At 40.2% G+C, this 20056-nt stretch overlaps 2 protein-coding genes across 2 annotated transcripts; one reads left to right on the top strand and one right to left on the bottom strand.

Annotated features, from left to right (window-relative positions):
- Positions 1–1302: 1302 nt before the first annotated feature.
- LOC103972847 (ubiquitin-conjugating enzyme E2 27) lies at positions 1303–16468 on the bottom strand. Its single transcript, XM_009387224.3, has 5 exons — positions 16100–16468; positions 4738–4786; positions 1807–1966; positions 1618–1707; positions 1303–1544 (listed from the first exon to the last, which is right to left on the bottom strand). The coding sequence occupies exons 1-5, from the start codon at positions 16281–16283 to the stop codon at positions 1437–1439; spliced, it is 591 nt and encodes a 196-aa protein (XP_009385499.1). The 5' UTR covers positions 16284–16468; the 3' UTR covers positions 1303–1436.
- A 2067-nt stretch (positions 16469–18535) lies between these two features.
- Positions 18536–19384, top strand: LOC135630775 (CASP-like protein 1F1). Its single transcript, XM_065137947.1, has 3 exons — positions 18536–18735; positions 18818–18920; positions 18993–19384. The coding sequence occupies exons 1-3, from the start codon at positions 18536–18538 to the stop codon at positions 19218–19220; spliced, it is 531 nt and encodes a 176-aa protein (XP_064994019.1). The 3' UTR covers positions 19221–19384.
- Positions 19385–20056: the final 672 nt, after the last annotated feature.

The raw sequence follows: 20056 nt of genomic DNA, 5'->3' as shown, positions 1-20056 counted from the left end.
TGTATCACATTTTTTATTTTTAATATATTTTAAATTTAGCAAGCTAGTGTTTAATATATTCAAAAGTAATTAACTTGAGCTTTCTGAATGGATATTAGTGCGAGTAAAATATCAAATGAGCATACATATGATTTAATGAAATAGACAAGAATGAATATGCTGATTTAATTGGAGCAATCAATTACTTGTATCATCAAATAGTACTAACTATGCTTTGATGAGATTGTTTTTAATTTGGAGAGCTACAAAACTAAAACCTTCCTTGGTCAAACATTGTGACCGCTCGACTCGGTCAATTAAATGACACAAGCAGGAGTTGGATGGCTCAATTCAAGGGCAGTTAAGTGGGACCGATCACCAAACACATCAGTTTCATGTGCCTCGGTCGAGTTTGACCAATTTTGGTCAAACTATAAGATAAGACCGGGGATCTAATATTACTTCACAATTTTGATATTAATTTCTCATACAATCTTGCAAATAAAAAAGACATACGCATAGACTGTTTCATTAAATGAAAAGAGATTGTCATGAAAACATAAGCTCGACGAAAAGGGAACAAAACATTTATGATTTAGAATTCTAAAGTGACACAGAATGCCATGTAAAAAGAAAATGGTATCTTCTTGCAGTAGCTTTCAGGAGAAGTAAGCTAGAATGACATAGCTGCAATAGACTACATAACCATTGAAAAGATACAAAAGCTAAAACCAGATTTTATCCAAAATACAGCCAAGAATGGTTGTCAGTCTAAGCATATTAAGTTGACATCCAATCTCAAGAATGGTTGTACCATGCAGTCAATTTTCCCCTGAGCAAATCTTGGAATCATGCTACCTGATTTGTTTTCATGTCACGGTCATCTATGAAATTAAAACATCAGGACAGATTGTAGCATCAAGAAACATCAAGCCTGACCACCCAATTCATGAAAATGAAGATTTAACTACTGCACAGAAGAGAGAGCAGCAGCTCAAGCAGAAGCTCTCTGGTACTTGAAATAATTGGGCAAATTAACAAAGAATTAGACAAAATCATAATGAGCAATCCTGCTTAAGGTGTCCTATCTAACTAGAAAGACTTTGGAAAAATATGAAGGGGCAGAAAAGGCTTTGAAGCAACAAATCAAGCAATCATAATAGTAAGAGTCATATCATCTTTTGGTTGGAGAGGGATCAAAATGAAACCTGCCTTCGGTTCAAGGTCAAATTTTTTAAGGGTTTACACACATTTGAAACCTCTTTAACCAAACACAAACGGTCCTACAATCAAAAACCTGTCAACAAAAGAAGCAAGCAAAACTAATGATCAAAACAAGCTTTAACCAATTTAATCACTATCATACCAGGTTCATATCAGCATTGTTTAGAGAGACAAATGAGTCTGTGCAAGTGTTTAACCATATAGATGCACAATTTACAGAAAGCAAACAGATTTTAGCTGGAACAGAGCATTTCTAGAGCCTGGTTCTCATCACCATTAACGCTCTCCAGCGTGTTCCTCACTAGATCCTCAGGAAAACCCATCTCCACCAGCTTCTGGACCTGGATCCACCATAAAGTGCAGTCATCAGATATCAAATATTTTTTTCCTATACATATATAAAAAAAATTGTACCTTTTCTTCAATGCCAACAGATGACCTTCTAGCAAATGCCTCCGTCCAGTACCGAGCTGTGGCCATAAACGTCTGGTGGTCACGCAAGTACTGTCCAATGTGGAAGAGATAAAAGTAAAAAGTCATGAACACTAACTATCAACTCCATTTTGGTATTCACACGAGAGGGAAGAGTGTGCTCTCTTTGACCTGCTGAGCAACAACAGCATCTTGGGGGTCATCAGGCTCAGGTGCTGAGAGTAGAGCTTGCAGAGAAAGCAAAGCAGTCTTCAATGTGAGGGCAGGGCTCCATTGATCCTTGAGAATGTCCAAGCAGATAGCCCCATTTTGACTGCTGATGTTTGGGTGCCTTCAACAAAAACATGCAAGCAAATAATGCAGGCACAATTGGCGCTATAATCAGAGCTCTAGAGTCCACTCATTCTTACAATAGAAAAGCACGTGATATGCAGAAGCCCTATTAATCCTGCTATAAGTACTAAATGAAGCAAAAACCTATTTGAGGAAGAAAAACATGAATAGTACATGAAAATAGACGCAGCATACACAAACTTCAAATTCCAATCACCAATCTGACAAATAAAGAAGAATAATTAAAATCAAAACAGACCTCACTTAACAAGATACCATGTAAAAGATATTAGTACTCCCAAAATATTTATATAGTCCAACAATCAAAACTGATGTATGGTTGTCACAAATTCGTAATACCAACATGGATCTATGATCCAACATAATCACTTTTTTCTTAGGTATATCTTCAAATCAATGTAAATCCTTGCTGAAAACATCATAGAGGCAACAATTAACCCCTACTTGAAGAAGCAGCAAGGGTGTCGAAAAACATAGCTTTCAAAAGAGGGTGTCTTTCTCTATATACATAAACCAAACTAATGGAAGAACTATTTAAGGAAACAAATCTTAAACTCAGAAATAAAGAGAACAAAACATCAAGATTTTGCCTTACATAAGCTTTCCCATTCTACAGTTCTTGCTTCCTTTTCCTCAGTAATATTCTGAGAAAATAAAAATGAACAACAGCATACCGATACCGAGCTATATTATTTCAATATCCGTACTTGGTTGGACTAGTAAATAACCATTACATGCCGACCAGTAGAGTTGACATTAGAAACCTTGATTCTCATCACGTGCAAGTGGTTTTTTTGTCACATTCTTTCTCCAATGGCAATTACATTATCCACATATGAGTGTAGAAAAGTGAGGTCTTCATCCTTGGGAGCAAATGTTGAGCCACAGTGACTCTACTATTCATCCTTAATGGGGCAATGCCATGATTCATGCATGAGACATGTTTGAGGAACTCTCATTTTTTTTATTTTATGCAAAGGATAAGTGGTGAAGGTGGGTTTTGGTACCAGAACCATGTGGTGATTTAAAAAATCCTCAACAGTAAGGCTAGTAAGAACCATGTATTCCAAGTTTATACATCCATGTATTATTTTATCTTGTTCTTTCTACCTCTTTCACTCTCACATTTCAAATCCTAGAAAAAAAAATTGTGAACCAAGTCCCTTCATGCACTTCTACATCACCTAGTCTATAAAACACGCTCAATTGAGCCCTTAACATGTGAAAATGATCCAATGATCGTAAATGAGTGCATCACAACAATTCAAAACAACAAACTCATTAATTCAATTAATGAATAAAAGATGATAAGAAAGACAATAGTTTTTCGTTAACTTCATCATAATTCAATCATTTTCTAATAAAAAATGGAGAATACCGTAAATTGAAATTTGAGATCAAAAAGGAAATAATCAAAGTTTCCATATCATGTTTCCCCATATCCTCTTAGTGGAATCCCCCATGGCCAGCCTATTAAGTATGATATATGGCCCACTTGTGGTGACATTATGATCCAATGATTGTGAGTGGAGCATAGCATATAACACAATAAACTGTTGAATCTATCATTCTATATAATCTTATAAAGAAATAAATAAACATCTCAATTAACTTCACAATGATTTAATCACTTTCTATCAACACTAGTCTACTGAGATCAAAATATGAGATAAAGAAGGCAATAATCAAAATTTCTGTATCGTCTTCCCCAATACACTCCTAATTGGAACCCCCTCATCTTAAGTTCATGTCAACCTCAGAAAGAAAAAAGACAAACAAATTTACCTAAAAACTCTAACCTCCTAACAAGCTATTCAAGACTAAAATCACTTTCATGTTCAGTATTTATCAAACTTGAAACAAACAATTGTATGGACATAACCTACCAAAATGAAGTTCATTTTATTAACTTGTGTCCTTGCTTATATGTGAGCACTTAAACCTCAATTTTCCATCATTTCATATACACTAGAATTTCCACATTGTTATCATTTAGCATCAATCCAAATAGATTTGGTTCAAGCAATTTTTTTATATTTTTTCAATAATAAAGATACAAACATAATCAACCTGCCAAGTGATCCTGTTAATAATATTCATTATATAATACCAGTAAAGGAAAAATGTCACTAGAAAATGAAAAAAATAAGTGCCAAGCTGATACGTAATCCAAGTTGCCCAAAGAAGACCAAGGTTAGACATCAACCTCATCAGAAGGATCACTTAAGTTATATTAGCTTGAATGAATTTTTTTTTAGAAAAAATGCTAAACAGAAGATTTAGCTCCTCAACATATAATGCAAAATTTCAAGAATATAATGCAGTCATATTAGCAAATAGAGGACAACTAACAGGAGCATCTGATTAAGTCCAAATTACATGATAAATTAGTATGATCTGGAATAGCTTGGAATATATATATATATATATATATATATATATATATATATATATATATATATATATATATATATATTTATGTATGTATGTATGTATATATATATATGTATATGTATATATATGTATATATATATATGTATATGTATATATATGTATATATATATGTATATGTATATGTATATATATATATATATATATATATATATATATATATATATATATGTATATGTATATGTATGTATGTATATAAATATATACAAAAAAATCTAACAAACTTGGTGTGAAAGAAAAGAATAATAGGAAAGCTCCTAGCTAGAAAATTCTCCCACATGCATGTAATATTCATACCAAACTTTTGTTACAAACTGCATTTTGGGAGGCTCAAAGGGGTAGCCACCTGCAAATATATTGGTCACCATCAATTTCTAAACTAAACCTATAAAAGAATACTTCAGTTCATGCATGACATTAATAACATATAGGAAGAAATACATAGTATAAATAAGTACCAAAGAGACATAAGGTTAAGCTCCAAAACATTTTAAACAAACAACCTCAGGTGACCATATGATTATGAAAAAACGGCATAGATCATACATATGGGAACGAGCAAATACACGAATACCTATTACGCATGCATGTACAGGATCAAAGAGAGCACTCAACATATAACATGCATGTGCACAAAGATAGGTACATATATTTGGCACTAAGTGTCGAAAAAAATTAAAATACATTTAAGCAAACATTTTAATAGAATGCATATGGCACTTGATACATATTGATGCAGGACAATTTTAATTAGTCACATAAGTTGTCAAATAGAATTATCTTTCATAATCCTATATCGGTTATCAAAATTGCTAAAGGAGAAAGAAAACGCAAGTTAGCTGAAGGAAGGAAGGAGACAAATCTTAGATTAATTTTCAGTTTCCGAAGAAAAACCAAGGGCATAGTCTTGGATTCAATTGAAGATATCATCCTATGAAAATTTCTTCTTGATTGAAGAACCTACAGTAGAGGAAACCTATCAATAATATATTTTATCAATAAAGAATTTTGTTTGGAAAAAAAACATGGAATACATCTTCCCTAGAAAAAGGAAAGATGAAATAATTAATATGTTTCTGATTTATGAGATGTAATTTTCTTTATTGTATTTTTCTGTTTATATTTTCCTTTTCTTCTTCTACTTGGAAAGACTATTAAAAGGGAAAAGACATTATAATTAGAAAATCAGAGAATAAATCAATAAATTAAGATTCTTTCATACATATGAGTGGTGTGAAGTCATATTTTTTTATGGTACAAATCTATATCAATGTGAAAGATGCATGAAAGTGTGATGTTTTTGTTCATCGGTGTTTCTCCTTAAGCTTAGAGCAAATCTACTAATCTTTTTTTTCTTAATATCCTTTTCCATCATAACTTTTCTTTTTCTCTCTCTATCTTTCTCTATTTTCATATAAAAGATATATACTTCCTCATGCAACATTACATATGCTTTCTATGAAAATAACAAAAATAAAATAAAATGTTTTTCATTGAGCTGCTGAATTATTTGGGTTCTTACCATGTAAATCTTTAACAATTAGTTGGCATTGCAAAAATAGTTATGTATCATCCTAGACTGTTTCATGCTTGTTTGTATCCTATAAAAAAAAATATTTTCTCCAACATAGTGAAGAAACCATTGACTAAAAAACGTATTCAATGTGAAAAGTTGGGGGAAATGCTGTTCTTAACATATGTAGCAGAAGCAATTTTGTTAAGCAATACTATTTTTGCTAGTCAGATCACCTAATCAGAAATGCCTAGTTTGTCATAGCCAGAGATAAGCTTATACAAATGGATTCTAAACCCACCAAAAATATCAAATTCATGACATTATTTTCTATTAAAAAATTTCAGATGATGCTAATTGCAAAGCATCATACTGTAGCCCTACAAAGTTTGGTCCAAGTCATCATTGCTATTTTGAAAAAAGACATAACAGCCTTTAAAATGGCCAAATTACATCTTCTAGTAGTTCCTATATCATCCCAAATTTAACGGCGAAAAGATAACAAGAGGTCTGAAGCATGGTTTAAATATGATAAATAAGAATAGTTCATTGGTATACATACAAAGAAATTCCAAAATAAAATTAACACTGATATCTTCAACTTGAAAAAGTTATAACATCTCAGAAGTTAACTATCGGATGAAGGTATGAAGGTGGAAAAGGTATCCCTAGGTAACTCCATTTATATAGCTGAGTCATTTCATTTAACCACAATATCTAATAGGTCTTCTTTGAATATCATCACAGTATGTAATTGATTTTCCTCATTTTAGATTCTATTACGGCTATAAATTACTATTTGTAGATAAAAATATTCCTCATTTTATCTTTTCAAGTAACTACACATCTGGCCTTGGTATCGTTGTTAATAACTTTGTTTACATGTTTCTTAACTATCTAACACTCTTATTCATGGTGCATGACTAGTTTTACAATCATCTTATAAATTTTCTTAACTAATCTAAGACACTATTCTTCTAATGCCTCTCTCCACTCCAGCTCCTCTACTTTTACTCCCTGAGCAATTGTTTCATCAATATATCATCCTCATAGAATGATAGTCCTACTTAGTCTAAATCTTTGGTATCCAAACTTTTATTGTCATAACTTAAATTTTAGAATAACTCCAACCAAATTTTCATCAACCAAAACAATATTGTCAACAAACAACATACACCACCATGGAAATCTATAGACTCTATACTATGACTAATAAGTTTGTATTACTATTACCAATATAAAAAAAGGTAAGGACTTATAACTGACTCCTGTTGTGACTTTATGATAATCCTACTTAGTCTAAAACTCTTAGTTTCTAACTTTTAACGTCATAACTCAAATTTAAGATTAATCCTATCTAAACTCTCATCTACAGAATAATATCATTATCAATAAAATATATCATTAATTACCAAAATACCAATATAAAAAGGTAACACTTAAAACTTGCTGTTGGAAGAACCTTATGATACTCCAGTAGCATCACTAAAAAAATAGTTAAAGTGTGTGTCTACCTTGGTAAAGAAAATTATATTGTGTATCAGTAAGCAGCTAAACATTGTATAATGTGAGTATTCTCAGTATATTGAGATATTTAAATCCATCTTATAGTTAAAGCAACAATAACAAGTATACAATTTCTACCAACTCGCTTGATTATATCTTCTAAAGCAACAATAACAAGTATACCACACATGGTACATAGGGGCATACCAATGTACAACCTGTGTTGGTCCCCTGTCGGACTGGTACATACCATCCTTACCGAACTGTCACGGCCTTAGCTGGAATTGCCTAAGGCGTGAGGCACCCTTGCGGCTAAAGACGCGAACTTAGCTTGCGTTGCCTAAGTCGCGAGTCACCCTTGCGGCAAAGACGCGAACTTAGCTTGCGTTGCCTAAGTCGCGCTTTGCCCTTGCGATATTGCTCCGCAAGAATCAGCCCACTTGTAACCTCTCGCAGGTCCCGAAGGACCTGTAAAAGAGAAAGTTGGTTAGTTCGAAAGAACGAGCAACGAACAAGTCCCGAAGTCTCGCGAAAAGGGGAAGCTTTACAAGCAATTCAGCGAGCACCTTGCGCGCACAAGAGAAAAGAGGGAGAGGGAGAAAACAAGGCTTTAGAAGGATGAACGAACAACTGCAAGCCCACAAAACAGCCGCTCACCTGGTCCCGGGTGCGAAGACAAGTTCCCGTAAAGGCCACGTGCGAACTTGCGAAAGAGAGTTCAACGCCCGATATATAACCGAAGCCCCATCCAGCCATGTGCCACCCGGGGGATTCAAAGGGGCTGAGATGGCTGACGTTTTGGTGAGCGGAGGTAGTTCTCCGCAACCCTCCCGTGGCACGTAAAAACGGAGCTGTTTTGGGCTGTTTTGCTCGGTTCAGTGAGCGGTCGCTTTGTAACGCTGCAGCCTGTTCGAACTTACATATTTACAAGCAAAATGACCCAAAACCAAGAGAAAACATGCTGTCAAGCAGCTGTACATGCAGGTGTGAGCGACGAACGGTTCGTTGAACGGAGTTGTTGCGGGTGCGCGACGATCGTTCGTGACATTCTCCCCCACTTAAACTGTCGACGCCCTCGTCGACGCTTGTTGGTAGTTGTTGATGACTTCTTCTTCATGTCGCAGGGCGTCTTCAGGCTCCCAACTGGCTTCAGTTCGGGGAAGCTTTCGCCACTTCACCAAGTACTCTGTCTGCTCAGCTCCGTTGGGTAGCTTTATCTTGCGGTCCGCCAGAATGGTTTCCACTCGCTTCTCGTAGGAGGCTGTGATGGGACGTAGCCGAGTTGGAACACTTCGGGAAGCATCTCGCGGATCCGAGTGGTAGGCTTTTAGGTTGCTGGCGTGAAGAACGTTGTGAATTTTGAACCACGCCGACAACTGCAACTTGTAAGAGACGTTGCCTACCCTGCTGATAATTGGGAAGGGCCCTTCATACTTGCGCACCAATCCTTTGTGGACTTTGTTCCTAAAGAATTGGAGTGATGCTGGTTGGAGCTTTACCAACACCAAATCGCCAACTTTGAACTCTTGCGGTCGCCTTCCCAAGTCTGCCCACTTCTTCATCCTTTTTGTCGCCTTCTCCAAGTAAGCCCTAGCAATATCTGCATTTCGATGCCACTCCTTTGCGAAATGATAGACAGATGGACTACTCCCAATATACCCAATTGCCATGGTGTGCGGAGTCGACGGTTGTTGTCCTGTGATAATCTCGAAGGGGCTCTTGTTGGATGCAGAGCTCCGCTGCAAGTTGTAGGAGAATTGGGCAATGTCCAACAGCTTCACCCAATCTCGTTGATTGGCACTCACGTAGTGCCGGAGATATTGCTTCAAGAGCGAGTTTATCCTTTCAGTCTGGCCATCCGTCTGAGGGTGGAGGCTTGTAGAGAAGTATAACTTTGACCCCAACAATTTGAACAGCTCAGTCCAGAATCGTCCTAGGAACCGAGCATCTCAATCGCTAATGATATTGTGTGGGACTCCCCAATACTTCACCACATTCTTCATCATCAGCTTGGCAGCCTCCTCTGCTGAACAGTGTAGGGGAGCAGCAATGAAAGTTGCATACTTTGAAAACCGATCGACCACCACGAGTATCGATCCGAGTCCCCCTACAGGTGGCAAGCTTGATATGAAATCCAAGGAAATGCTCTCCCACGGCCTTTCTGGTACGGGCAACGGCTCCAAAAGTCCCATCGGCTTCCGCTGCTCCACCTTGTCTTGTTGGCAAGTAAGGCATGTTCGAACATATTCCTCCACATCAATCCCCATCTTCGGCCAGTAGAAGGCCCTCTCCACGAGAGCCAACGTTCTGTGAATGCCTAGGTGTCCAGCCCAAAGGGAATCGTGATACTCTTTTAAGAGCTCACGCCTTAAATTGTCCACTCAGGGAACATACACCCTATTCCCTTTTGTGTAAACAAGTCCCTCCTGGACCCAAAATCGTCGTGTCTTGCCTTCTTTGATGAGCTGCATCAGGATAACTGCCTGGGGATCACTATACAGTCCATCCCTGATTCGGGAAAGGAAGTTGGAGTGCAACTGACTTGTTTGGCCTCTGCCCTCCAGTTGTACGGCATTCACGCATTCCACTTTCCGACTCAGCGCATCGGCCACGACATTCGCCTTCCCGGGCTTGTACTCCATTACCATATCAAATTCAGCTAGGAAGTCCTGCCATCGCGCCTGCTTTGGGAAGAGCTTCTTCTGAGTTTGGAAATAGCTCAGGACGATGTTGTCCGTCCTCAACACAAATCGCGACCCAAGGAGGTAGTGTCGCCAAACTCGTAGACAGTGGATCACTGTTGTCATCTCCTTCTCATGCACTGGATACCGCCGCTCGGTCTCGTTGAGTTTGCGGCTCTCATAGGCCACCAGATGACCTTCCTGCATGAGTACCCCCCCAATAGCGAAGTCCGAAGCATCTGTATGGACTTCAAAGGGCTCTCCATAGTTCGGCAATTTGAGCACCGGTTCTTCTAGAACAGCAGCCTTCAGATCTTGGAATGCTATCTCACATTTGTCAGACCACTTCCAAGGCTGCTCCTTCAGCAACTCCGTCAGTGGGGTTGCCCGCTTCGAATATCCCGCTATGAAGCGTCGATAGTAGTTGACGAAACCAAGGAAGGATCTCAACTCTGGCACCTTCTTTGGAGTTCGCCATTCCGCAACTGCTTGCACCTTCGACTTATCCATCCGAATAGAACCATCACCGATTCGATGCCCCAAGAATAAGATCTCAGTTTGAGCAAAGTAGCATTTCTCCCTTTTCACGAACAAAGTGTTCTCCCTGAGAACCTTGAAAATTGTCCGAAGGTGCTTGACGTGCTCCTCGAGCGTTTGACTGTAGACGACGATATCGTCCAGGTAGACGACCACAAACTTATCCAAATACTCCTTGAATAGTTGGTTCATGAGAGCGCAGAATGTGGCCGGAGCGTTGGTTAAGTCGAAAGGCATCACCAAGAACTCAAACGCTCTATACCTGGTCACACAGGTAGTCTTCGCTTCGTCGCCTTCAGCAATGGGCACCTGCCAATACCCCGACCGAAGGTCGAGTTTTGAGAAATACTTAGCCTTGCCCAATTGGTCGAACAAGTTCGCAATGAGCGGGATGGGATACTTGTTCTTCACTGTTACTTTGTTGAGGGCTCGTTAGTCGACGCATAATCGGAGGCTCCCATCTTGTTTCTTCTGGAAAAGAACTGGAGCTCCGAAAGGTGCTTTAGAGCTGCGGATGAGACCACCGCTTAGCAGTTCACCTAACTGCTTCCTGAGTTCTGCCAACTCTGGCGGGGGCATGCGGTAGGGTGGTCTCGCTGGAGGCTTCACTCCTGGCTCTAGCTCGATGCTGTGATCCACGCCTCTACGTGGTGGAAGAGTCTTCGGCAACTCGGGTGGCATAACGTCTTTGAACTCTTTTAGGGCGTTCGCCACCACAGCAGGTTCTTGAATGGCCTCCTCATTGAGTGGCTCTAGCTTCATAGCAGCCACAAATGTCAATTCGCCTTTTCGCACCCCTTTCTTCAGTTGTAATGCCGAAATGTGTTGGGGCTCCTTAATTCCTCTCCGAGAGACGGGAACCACGCAGGGGTCATCGCCTCCCATCATACATAAGGAGTTCAAGAACAGCATCGGCACCAACTTCGCCGCGTGCATAAACTCCATTCCAAGAATCGCTTGGAAGTCATCCAGTGGCACGGCCATCATGTTGGTGTTTCCGCTCCAAGTCCCGATTTTGATGGGGACTCCCTTCGCCAACCCGGAGATTCGCCTGGCCTCCAAGTTCACCGCCTTCATTCGGCTTGGGCTCTTCTCCAAGGTCAACCCAAGTCGCTGTGCTTCACAATCGGCTATGAAGTTGTGGGTAGCGCCCGTGTCCACCATTGCACGGGTCGTTTGGCCATTTAGCTTGATGTCCACATACATCAGCTCACTACTTCCTGCTTTTTGTACCTTTGTCTTCATGTTCTCCCCCACTTGATCCCGCATAGCGTTCAACAAACGCATTGCTCCTATTCGGGGTCCTTGCGACTCCTCGTCGTCGCAGCTGGATTCAGAACTGCTCGAACTAAGAGCAACAGCTTTGCCCTTGTCCGATCAGGGGGGGTGGATGGAAGCCGTCAAAGCATTGAGTGCCTGTTTTTGTGGGCACTCCCTTACCATGTGCGGTCCTCCGCACAAGAAGCATCCTCCAGGTTTTGAGGCCTTGCCTTTCGGGTTCGGCCCTTTGTGGGAGCTCTTCTTCTTTTGTTCGCCCCCGAGCTCCTTCCCTCGAGAATGCTTTGGAGGTCGATTGCCTGAAGATTGTTTCCTTCTTGCTGGATCTTCAGAGGAAACAAAGTCGGTGAGCCTTTCTGCAGCCACAATTGCCCCGACCACGTCGGTAACATTCCTTTGATTTAGCTGCTGTTGAGCCCATGGTTTCAAACCATCGAGGAAGCTGAACAACTTGTCCTTTTCGGACATGTCCTGTATGTCCAGCATTAGTGCAGAAAATTGTTTCACATAGTCTCGGATGGTGGTACTTTGGCGGAGTTGTCTCAACTTCCTTCTTGCGACGAACTCTGTGTTCTCCGGTAGGAACTGAGTTCTCAACTCCCGCTTCAAGTCCTCCCATGTGTCGACTCGACACCGACCTTGTTGGATCTCCTCCCAACGAGTTCGCCACCAAAGTTTCGCATCTCCGTTCAGATACATTGTTGCTATAGAAACTTTGGTATCTTTAGAATCGGGCCTCGTAGCTCGGAAGTATTGCTCCATGTCGAACAGAAAGTTCTCGAGCTCTTTGGCATCTCTGGCCCCTCCATATCCATGAGGCTCAGGTGCCCTCAAATTTTGTGGCGATGCAACGCGGGTGTTGCCTCCTCCCGCATTTAGTGTTCTTGTGAGCATGACCACCTTTGCAGTGAGTTCCGCCACAACATCCTGTAAGTGTTGCACGGAGTCTTTGGTGTCATCAGACAGTCGATCGACTAAGGCCTCGACCTTGTCGATCCTGGACTCCGCTTCCTCTTGCGAGCTCTCTACCCCAACAAGTCTTTGTTGGCCATGGTAGAGTTCCTCCATGCTCGCTTCAAGAACATCCAGGCGGGTTTCCGCCGTCGTGAGTCTCTCCTTATGACTCTTTTTCCCAGTTAGCGCTCCATATTGCGCTTCCTCCGCTCGTGGAGAGTAGCCAACTTCTCGCTCATCCTGTTCGCTGTCGCGCTCCTCTTGAGCGGCTCCAACAGCATGAGAGCGAGTGTGCACATGCAGCCCACCTACGGCTGCTTGGGGCAAGGGTCCGGCTTGCCCCGTCTTGCTTGATTCGCCACGATGCTTAGCCATGGCGAAGTTGCGAAGTTCGTTCGCTGCTCGCTCGAAGTGCTTGCCCGCTCTGATACTACAATGTCACGGCCTTAGCTGGAATTGCCTAAGGCGTGAGGCACCCTTGCGGCCAAAGACGCGAACTTAGCTTGCGTTGTCTAAGTCGCGAGTCACCCTTGCGGCAAAGACGCGAACTTAGCTTGCGTTGCCTAAGTCGCGCTTTATTCTTGCGATATTGCTCCGCAAGAATCAGCCCACTTGTAACCTCTCGCAGGTCCCGAAGGACCTGTAAAAGAGAAAGTTGGTTAGTTCGAAAGAACGAGCAACGGACAAGTCCCGAAGTCTCGCGAAAAGGGGAAGCTTTATAAGCAATTCAGCGAGCACCTTGCGTGCACAAGAGAAAAGAGGGAGAGGGAGAAAACAAGGCTTTAGAAGGATGAACGAACAGCTGCAAGCCCACAAAACAGCCGCTCACCTGGTCCCGGGCGCAAAGACAAGTTCCCGTAAAGGCCACGTGCGAACTTGCGAAAGAGAGTTCAACGCCTGGTATATAACCGAAGCCCCATCCAGCCATGTGCCACCCGGGGGGTTCAAAGGGGCTGAGATGGCTGACGTTTTGGTGAGCGGAGGCAGTTCTCCGCAACCCTCCCGCGGCACGCGAAAACGGAGCTGTTTTGGGGCTGTTTTGCTCGGTTCGGTGAGCGATCACTTTGTAACGCTGCAGCTTGTTCGAACTTACATATTTACAAGAAAAATGACCCAAAATCAAGAGAAAACATGTTATCAAACAGCTGTACATGCAGGTGTGAGCGACAAACGGTTCGTTGAACGGAGTTGTTGCGGGTGCACGACGACCGTTCGTGACAGAACAGTATGCCACGGTACGATGAACTTTGATCTCTGGTATTTCTCTAAATTTTACATGAGAACATAATTGTTTGTTGTACTATAATCCATAAAAAAACATGTATAGATGCAGCTTTTAATCAACTATTACTCACATGAAGCTCTTCGTTCTTTGATAACCAAATAAGTAAGCATATGGTTGCATTGGAAAAATAATTACATCAGAGATCATTAGTTTCTGCTTCCACATTCTCCAACTCTTTGGCTTTCCATTTACCATTCCTTCGCAATGTTGATTCCCAAAATTAAGAACAATATATTGAGCTTCATGTTTAACAATTCCGTACAATTATTCCATTATTTAAGCATCATGTATATAAAAGATAGAGGGATTGTTCTTCCAATTTCTCCAATCTTTACTCGTGATAGGTTTAAAGTTGACACCACGAGAATCAATAAGCTGTGAAGCCATTGGACCCATGGTTTATGTCAGTCAGTATGGGCCAAATTTACCTTTTTAATAACTGACTGGGATACAGATCAAAAGATTTATCCGGTTCAGTTTGATTCGGGTTGTACCTCCAAGTGAAGACCAGTATACTCATTGCACCAAGTTTACCAGCGGTATGCAGACTGGCACAAACTACATCAAGAAATAAGATCACTGCCTACTACTGATACCCATCTATATTTTTGACAATTGTGATAGTCAAGGTTTTAAATACTGCCAAGACCAGTCGGTACGGATTGGTATTTACCAGTTCAATGGCCAACTGCAATGTTCAATGCGGTATGGACTGTACCACTTAATAAGCTCACCATTCTGGACTTACTAGATGGGAAATAGCTCAGTACCAAATTGTATCGGGTAGTATGCTTAGTGCCCGATACAAATACCAACTTTTAGTTTTTTAATTTTGTAACAGCTATTTGTCTTTTTTATATTTTTCTATTTCTCTCGCACGCTCTCTCTCATGCACACGCTTTCTCCCCTCCTCCACTGCCTTATCCTTCCCACAGCATCGCCACCTCTGCCTCCTCTTTCTCCTCTTCTCCTTCCCCCCCTCCTCCCCCCTCTTCTCTCCGTCATTTTCTTTGGTCCAGGATATGGTGTAACATTTCACCCTGACTGGTACATATGGAGTTCTGGTACATATGGATCTGAGTATGTACCAAGTTCTCTCCGTCTCTCTCTTCTATTCCTCTGACTCCTCCTCTGCCTCACAGCATCATTGCCACCTTGTCCTCCTATTAGTGTGCCTCCTCTCCCCTACTTCTCTCCCTCTTTCTATATGATCTGAACGGTATCCACTTGCACCAAGGATCAGCAAGTTGATCCATACCAATTCCGTACCAGTCTAACTGCCAACCAATATAGTCATCGGACCAAAAATTTGAAACTTGATTGAACCAAACAATTTTCTCTTTAATTTAGCCCTTTTTTTGGACAGCTTGATAAATTTTCACAAAAAAGGTACATTCGATAAAGAAATTGGCCATCTCTATGAATTATCATCTGAACCAAGGTTGGCTGCTTCTTCCTCTTCTTGTACAAATTATTGCTTCTAAGTCAACCATAACCAAACAATTTTCTCTTTAATTTAGCCCTTTTTTTGGACAGCTTGATAAATTTTCACAAAAAAGGTACATTCGATAAAGAAATTGGCCATCTCTATGAATTATCATCTGAACCAAGGTTGGCTGCTTCTTCCTCTTCTTGTACAAATTATTGCTTCTAAGTCAACCATATCCCTCCTTGATCTCACCATTCTTTCCACAACATGAACATAGAGATTATCCGTCTATATTTCCTGTTGATTCTCTCTATTTACCAAAAGAAAAAGATAAGACCCTAAATCATTTGCATTGAATCAAGAAAGCCATCCAAAAGAGCCATAAACTCCAGCAATAAGCGAATCCTTCCAGACAATCGCTTCAAAGATACCACCAAAGATCACGTTTTTCACAGAACAAAGAACAGGAATCGTACTGGGCAATCGGATGTCGATCTGGAACGTGCCGCCCTCGTAGGGGGTGGCGACGGGGCCAGAGATGGTGCCGGATAGGCGAGATAGGTCGCTCCCCCCATCGTGGAGGGCGATGCTGACCCCGGAGATGGCCGTGTCCCGGTTACACTCCGCCAGCTCCTTCTGAACCCTAGACACGTCCAACATATTCACCAAACCACCTAGAATCACCGACCACGAAGAACGCAAGCTTCGATCGAGGCGATCACGGGAAACCCTCGCGAGGAAAGGAAGGAAAGAATCCTACTCAAGGGAGAATTGGTAGGGAAGGTGGCTTCGCATTTGGGGCCGCGAACAAGGAAAGGCGTTCGAAAAAGCGAAGGGTGGTGGCCTTCTTGGGTTTGGGCGTTCCTGCGGAACAGGTTAAGTGCATGTACCATACAAGCGAGAAGGGAGTCGGCCCAATTAGGCCCAAATACAGCAATAGAGCTTAATTGGGCCTTGGATTAGCTTTATTCGAGATCTATGGATTAGATTTGGGACGGCCCAAATCCAACATTACAGTGAATATTTGTAAGATTATAGCATTAAAAGTCAAAAGTCACATTCCTTTGGAATGTATTGATACCTCTATGTTTGATGATAAAATTCAACTTTGTTAATCATCTATTAGTGCCTCAAGGATGCTATTATTTTTTCATGAACAAAATATTATATATTAAACAAAAGTCACAAACCCTAATCAAGGAAAAAATTTCGATCGGTCAACCTGATATTTAGAAAACAATTTAGTAAACCTTGCCATGAAGTTTGATCTTTGATATTTTTGCTTGTCTGCAAAGATTTGGATGACTTAAATTGGTTTATGCTGTTGCTATATTAGAGAACATATGTTTGCATGTATATCTTTTTATATTAATAGAACAATGATTCTGTGTCCCATTAAAGAATTTAAATATTATGAAAGGATGATGATTTTAATTCAAAAGCATATATGATTTGATCATTTAAAGCTAAAAGATCGGGAATCCAAAATATTGAATGACTTCCAATCGTGATGGAAAGAGTGATTATTTACATCTAAGTAAAGTCTCTGATAGAACCCTTATGGATTCTAAGCTTGGGGTTGATCTCTTTATGGGATCAACTTCTTTGGAACTCTATAGAGGTTCCTTCCTCCATGTTGTTGCTCAAAGACTACTAAAAAGATTCATTTATTCCTTAAAAAAAAAAAAGATGAATACATGATTATTTATAGGGCTTCTAAACCCTAACTCCTAATATGACTCCTACTCAAGACTCGTATTTCTAATCAACTCCTAATATGACTCATATTCAAGACTCATACTTCTAACCAACTTCTAACGCTTATCTAAGAAACAACCTTCAAACTGATCCTAATCTTAGTCGGCCTCTTCACCTTTTTAATAGGGGTCGGCTAGATCGATTTTACATGAATGTCTCTTTCAATAAAACTTAATTAGGACTCTCCTAACTACAATCATAAGAGTCTCTATCTATCTGCTTTAAGTAATTAAGGTTGTACCCAAAATAATAATCTCTGTGCAGGACTCACTCGTTTAATTGTCTCAAGCAATTGTGATTATAGTGAAAACAAAAAAGCCTAATCTGATTACAATAGGATTTTTATCATGCATGTAAAACTTTGCCTTGTGACTATAACCCTAATGTAGAGGTCATCGAGAATTCTCTCTAGATCCAGGTATATGATCCGAATCCAACATGGATTCAGTGGGTTTAGGTAAAGCTAATATAGTTCTGGTCATAATTGACTTGATATGATTCATCCGATTGATCAATTAATGTATGGATTAACCTAACCCATTGATTCTAATTAACCCAATTCATAAATTAAGTAAAACCTTTTGTTTCCTATCACTGTATTAATTTTGAGATTTTAAGTGTGAGTATCATGGAAACCATTTAATATAATAATTTTTTAAAGAAAATTCTAAAATTCTCGACCTACCATGATGAGTTTAGAAATTCTTAGTCATATCTTGATTAATACTCGATCTTCTAATGATCAATTTGGGTTAGGAAAAATCGATTTGGATATCCAACCTAAGTTGAGCCCATAAACACAAACTAAAATTTTGTTTCCATGCAAAACAAATCAAATCAAAAATAGTAATTCCGTGAGATCAGCTTAATGTACAGGGATACTGGAAGGAAATAATGTCATTCATGGTGGTCAATATATTTTTTTGGGGTGTAATAAGATCATATGGTTTACATTACAATCCAACAGAGGAAACAAATCTACAATAATAATAACCAATTATTATTATTGTTATTATTATTGTTATTATTATTGTTATTATTATTATTATTATTATTATTATTATTATTATTATTATTATTGGTCTCTCTCTCTCTCTCTCTCACACACACACACACACATTAAAAACCCTAATTCTGCTGCGATAGGTGTTCCCATGGAGATGGAAGCGGTGAAGAGGAGCCAAGAGGGAGCAGGGAGAGGCCGCAGCCGGTATATCAAGCTCCAAGTCTGCAGCCGGGTGACGGCCGGCCTGGCCGCCCTGGCCGCTGCCACGCTGATGGGGTTTAACAAGCAGACCAGCGTAGTCGCCGGCTTCGCCATCGAGGCCTCCTACCGCTTCTCTCCTGCGTTCAAGTCAGTGAAACTCGGTGCAGATCGAGTGCATGCATGCATTTCCACGGTTCACGCGTCTTACCTAGTTTGCGTTCTTCGACAGGTTCTTCGTGGTCGGCAACGCCATTGCATGCGGCTACTCCGTGGTATCCCTGCCTTTCGTCTCCAATCTGGTCGAGGGATGCACGCTGAACCTGTTCGATCTGGTACGCATGAAGCTTGAATCATCATGGAAGAAATCTTCGTGGCTCTCTCACCGTTTGTTGGTGCTGGCGCAGATGAACCTGGGGCTGCTAATGGCGGCGGCGGCGGCAGCTAGCGCGGTCGGCTACGTGGGGAAGCATGGAAACGATGAGATCGGGTGGGCGAAGGTGTGCGCCTACTACGAGAGGTTCTGCGGGAGGACGGAGATTGCATTGGGCTGTTCCTATGTGGCTTTTCTTCTCTTCCTCTTCGTCTGTGCTCTCTTCTCGGTCTACAAGTCTAGGCAAGTTAACAGTGAGTGATGCGTGTGTGCTGCCTTCAACTCATATCTAATGCTCCATTCGCTTGCACTCTGTTCTTCAGGATCTTTTACAAACATGATCCGGTACTAGTTCTGGTTTAACAGTTGAATCTTCTCGTCAATCCGTCATCGTGAAATTGATCTAATCTGGTTTGTTTTTCATATGTCTTCGTATTTAGCAGAGGGAAATAAACTCGATTGGTCGGGAGAAAATTTAATGTCTTCATTTGTCTAGTCTCGATTGACCTGAGAATTAAAAAAAAAAAAATACAATATAAGGTTTTTTTTTATTTTGTTTTGAAAATAGTAATTCAAATAATAATAATACTCGTAAATAGTCTTGTCGAAGAAATATATAGTGTTTTCGAGAAAGACTAGAGAATATTTTTTTTTCAAAACTATACACTAAGTTATAACAAAACCATGCACTAATCTTTTATTTAACCACCAAGTTTAATCTAGAAATATTTAAAAATAAACAAAATTCACCAAATACCACTTCTTTTTTTTGGCCTAAAGAGTCTTATATCGTTACACATATCAAATTAATACCAAGTAGTTGTTAGATGAAATCTATTCATTATAATTAGTGGAAGTAAAAATGGCAAGAGCTAACCCATTCTAATAAAATTAATATTTTAACAAAACTACTCTCTCTCTCTCTCTTTTCTTTAAATTGTTCTAGGGAATAAAAGAAATCAAACAAACCAAATTATGCCATGCTGGCAATATTGCAACTGCACCAAAAGGTATTATTACAACTAGAGAGCCAAATGATGCCATGCTGGCATTTGGTATAGTTTGAATTTGGTTGATGGTACCAAATTTGAGAGCTTA

The sequence above is a fragment of the Musa acuminata genome, chromosome BXJ3-2, assembly GCF_036884655.1.
Source record: "Musa acuminata AAA Group cultivar baxijiao chromosome BXJ3-2, Cavendish_Baxijiao_AAA, whole genome shotgun sequence".
NCBI lineage: Eukaryota > Viridiplantae > Streptophyta > Magnoliopsida > Zingiberales > Musaceae > Musa > Musa acuminata.
The sequence above is the reverse complement of the archived record's forward strand: the minus strand, read 5'-3'. Positions and strand labels throughout refer to the sequence as shown.

What these genes read in the sequence shown, in the direction of transcription:
- LOC103972847 (XM_009387224.3), bottom strand. Translation starts at nt 16,283, where the DNA reads ATGTTGGACGTGTCTAGGGTTCAGAAGGAGCTGGCGGAGTGTAACCGG. An exon ending in ATGCTGTTGTTGCTCAGCAG is followed by an intron (nt 1,708 to 1,806) that starts GTCAAAGAGAGC and finishes CACATTGGACAG; the next exon opens with TACTTGCGTGACCACCAGAC. An exon ending in CTGTTGGCATTGAAGAAAAG is followed by an intron (nt 1,545 to 1,617) that starts GTACAATTTTTT and finishes TGGTGGATCCAG; the next exon opens with GTCCAGAAGCTGGTGGAGAT.
- LOC135630775 (XM_065137947.1), top strand. Translation starts at nt 18,536, where the DNA reads ATGGAGATGGAAGCGGTGAAGAGGAGCCAAGAGGGAGCAGGGAGAGGC. An exon ending in CGCTTCTCTCCTGCGTTCAA is followed by an intron (nt 18,736 to 18,817) that starts GTCAGTGAAACT and finishes GTTCTTCGACAG; the next exon opens with GTTCTTCGTGGTCGGCAACG. An exon ending in CGCTGAACCTGTTCGATCTG is followed by an intron (nt 18,921 to 18,992) that starts GTACGCATGAAG and finishes GTGCTGGCGCAG; the next exon opens with ATGAACCTGGGGCTGCTAAT.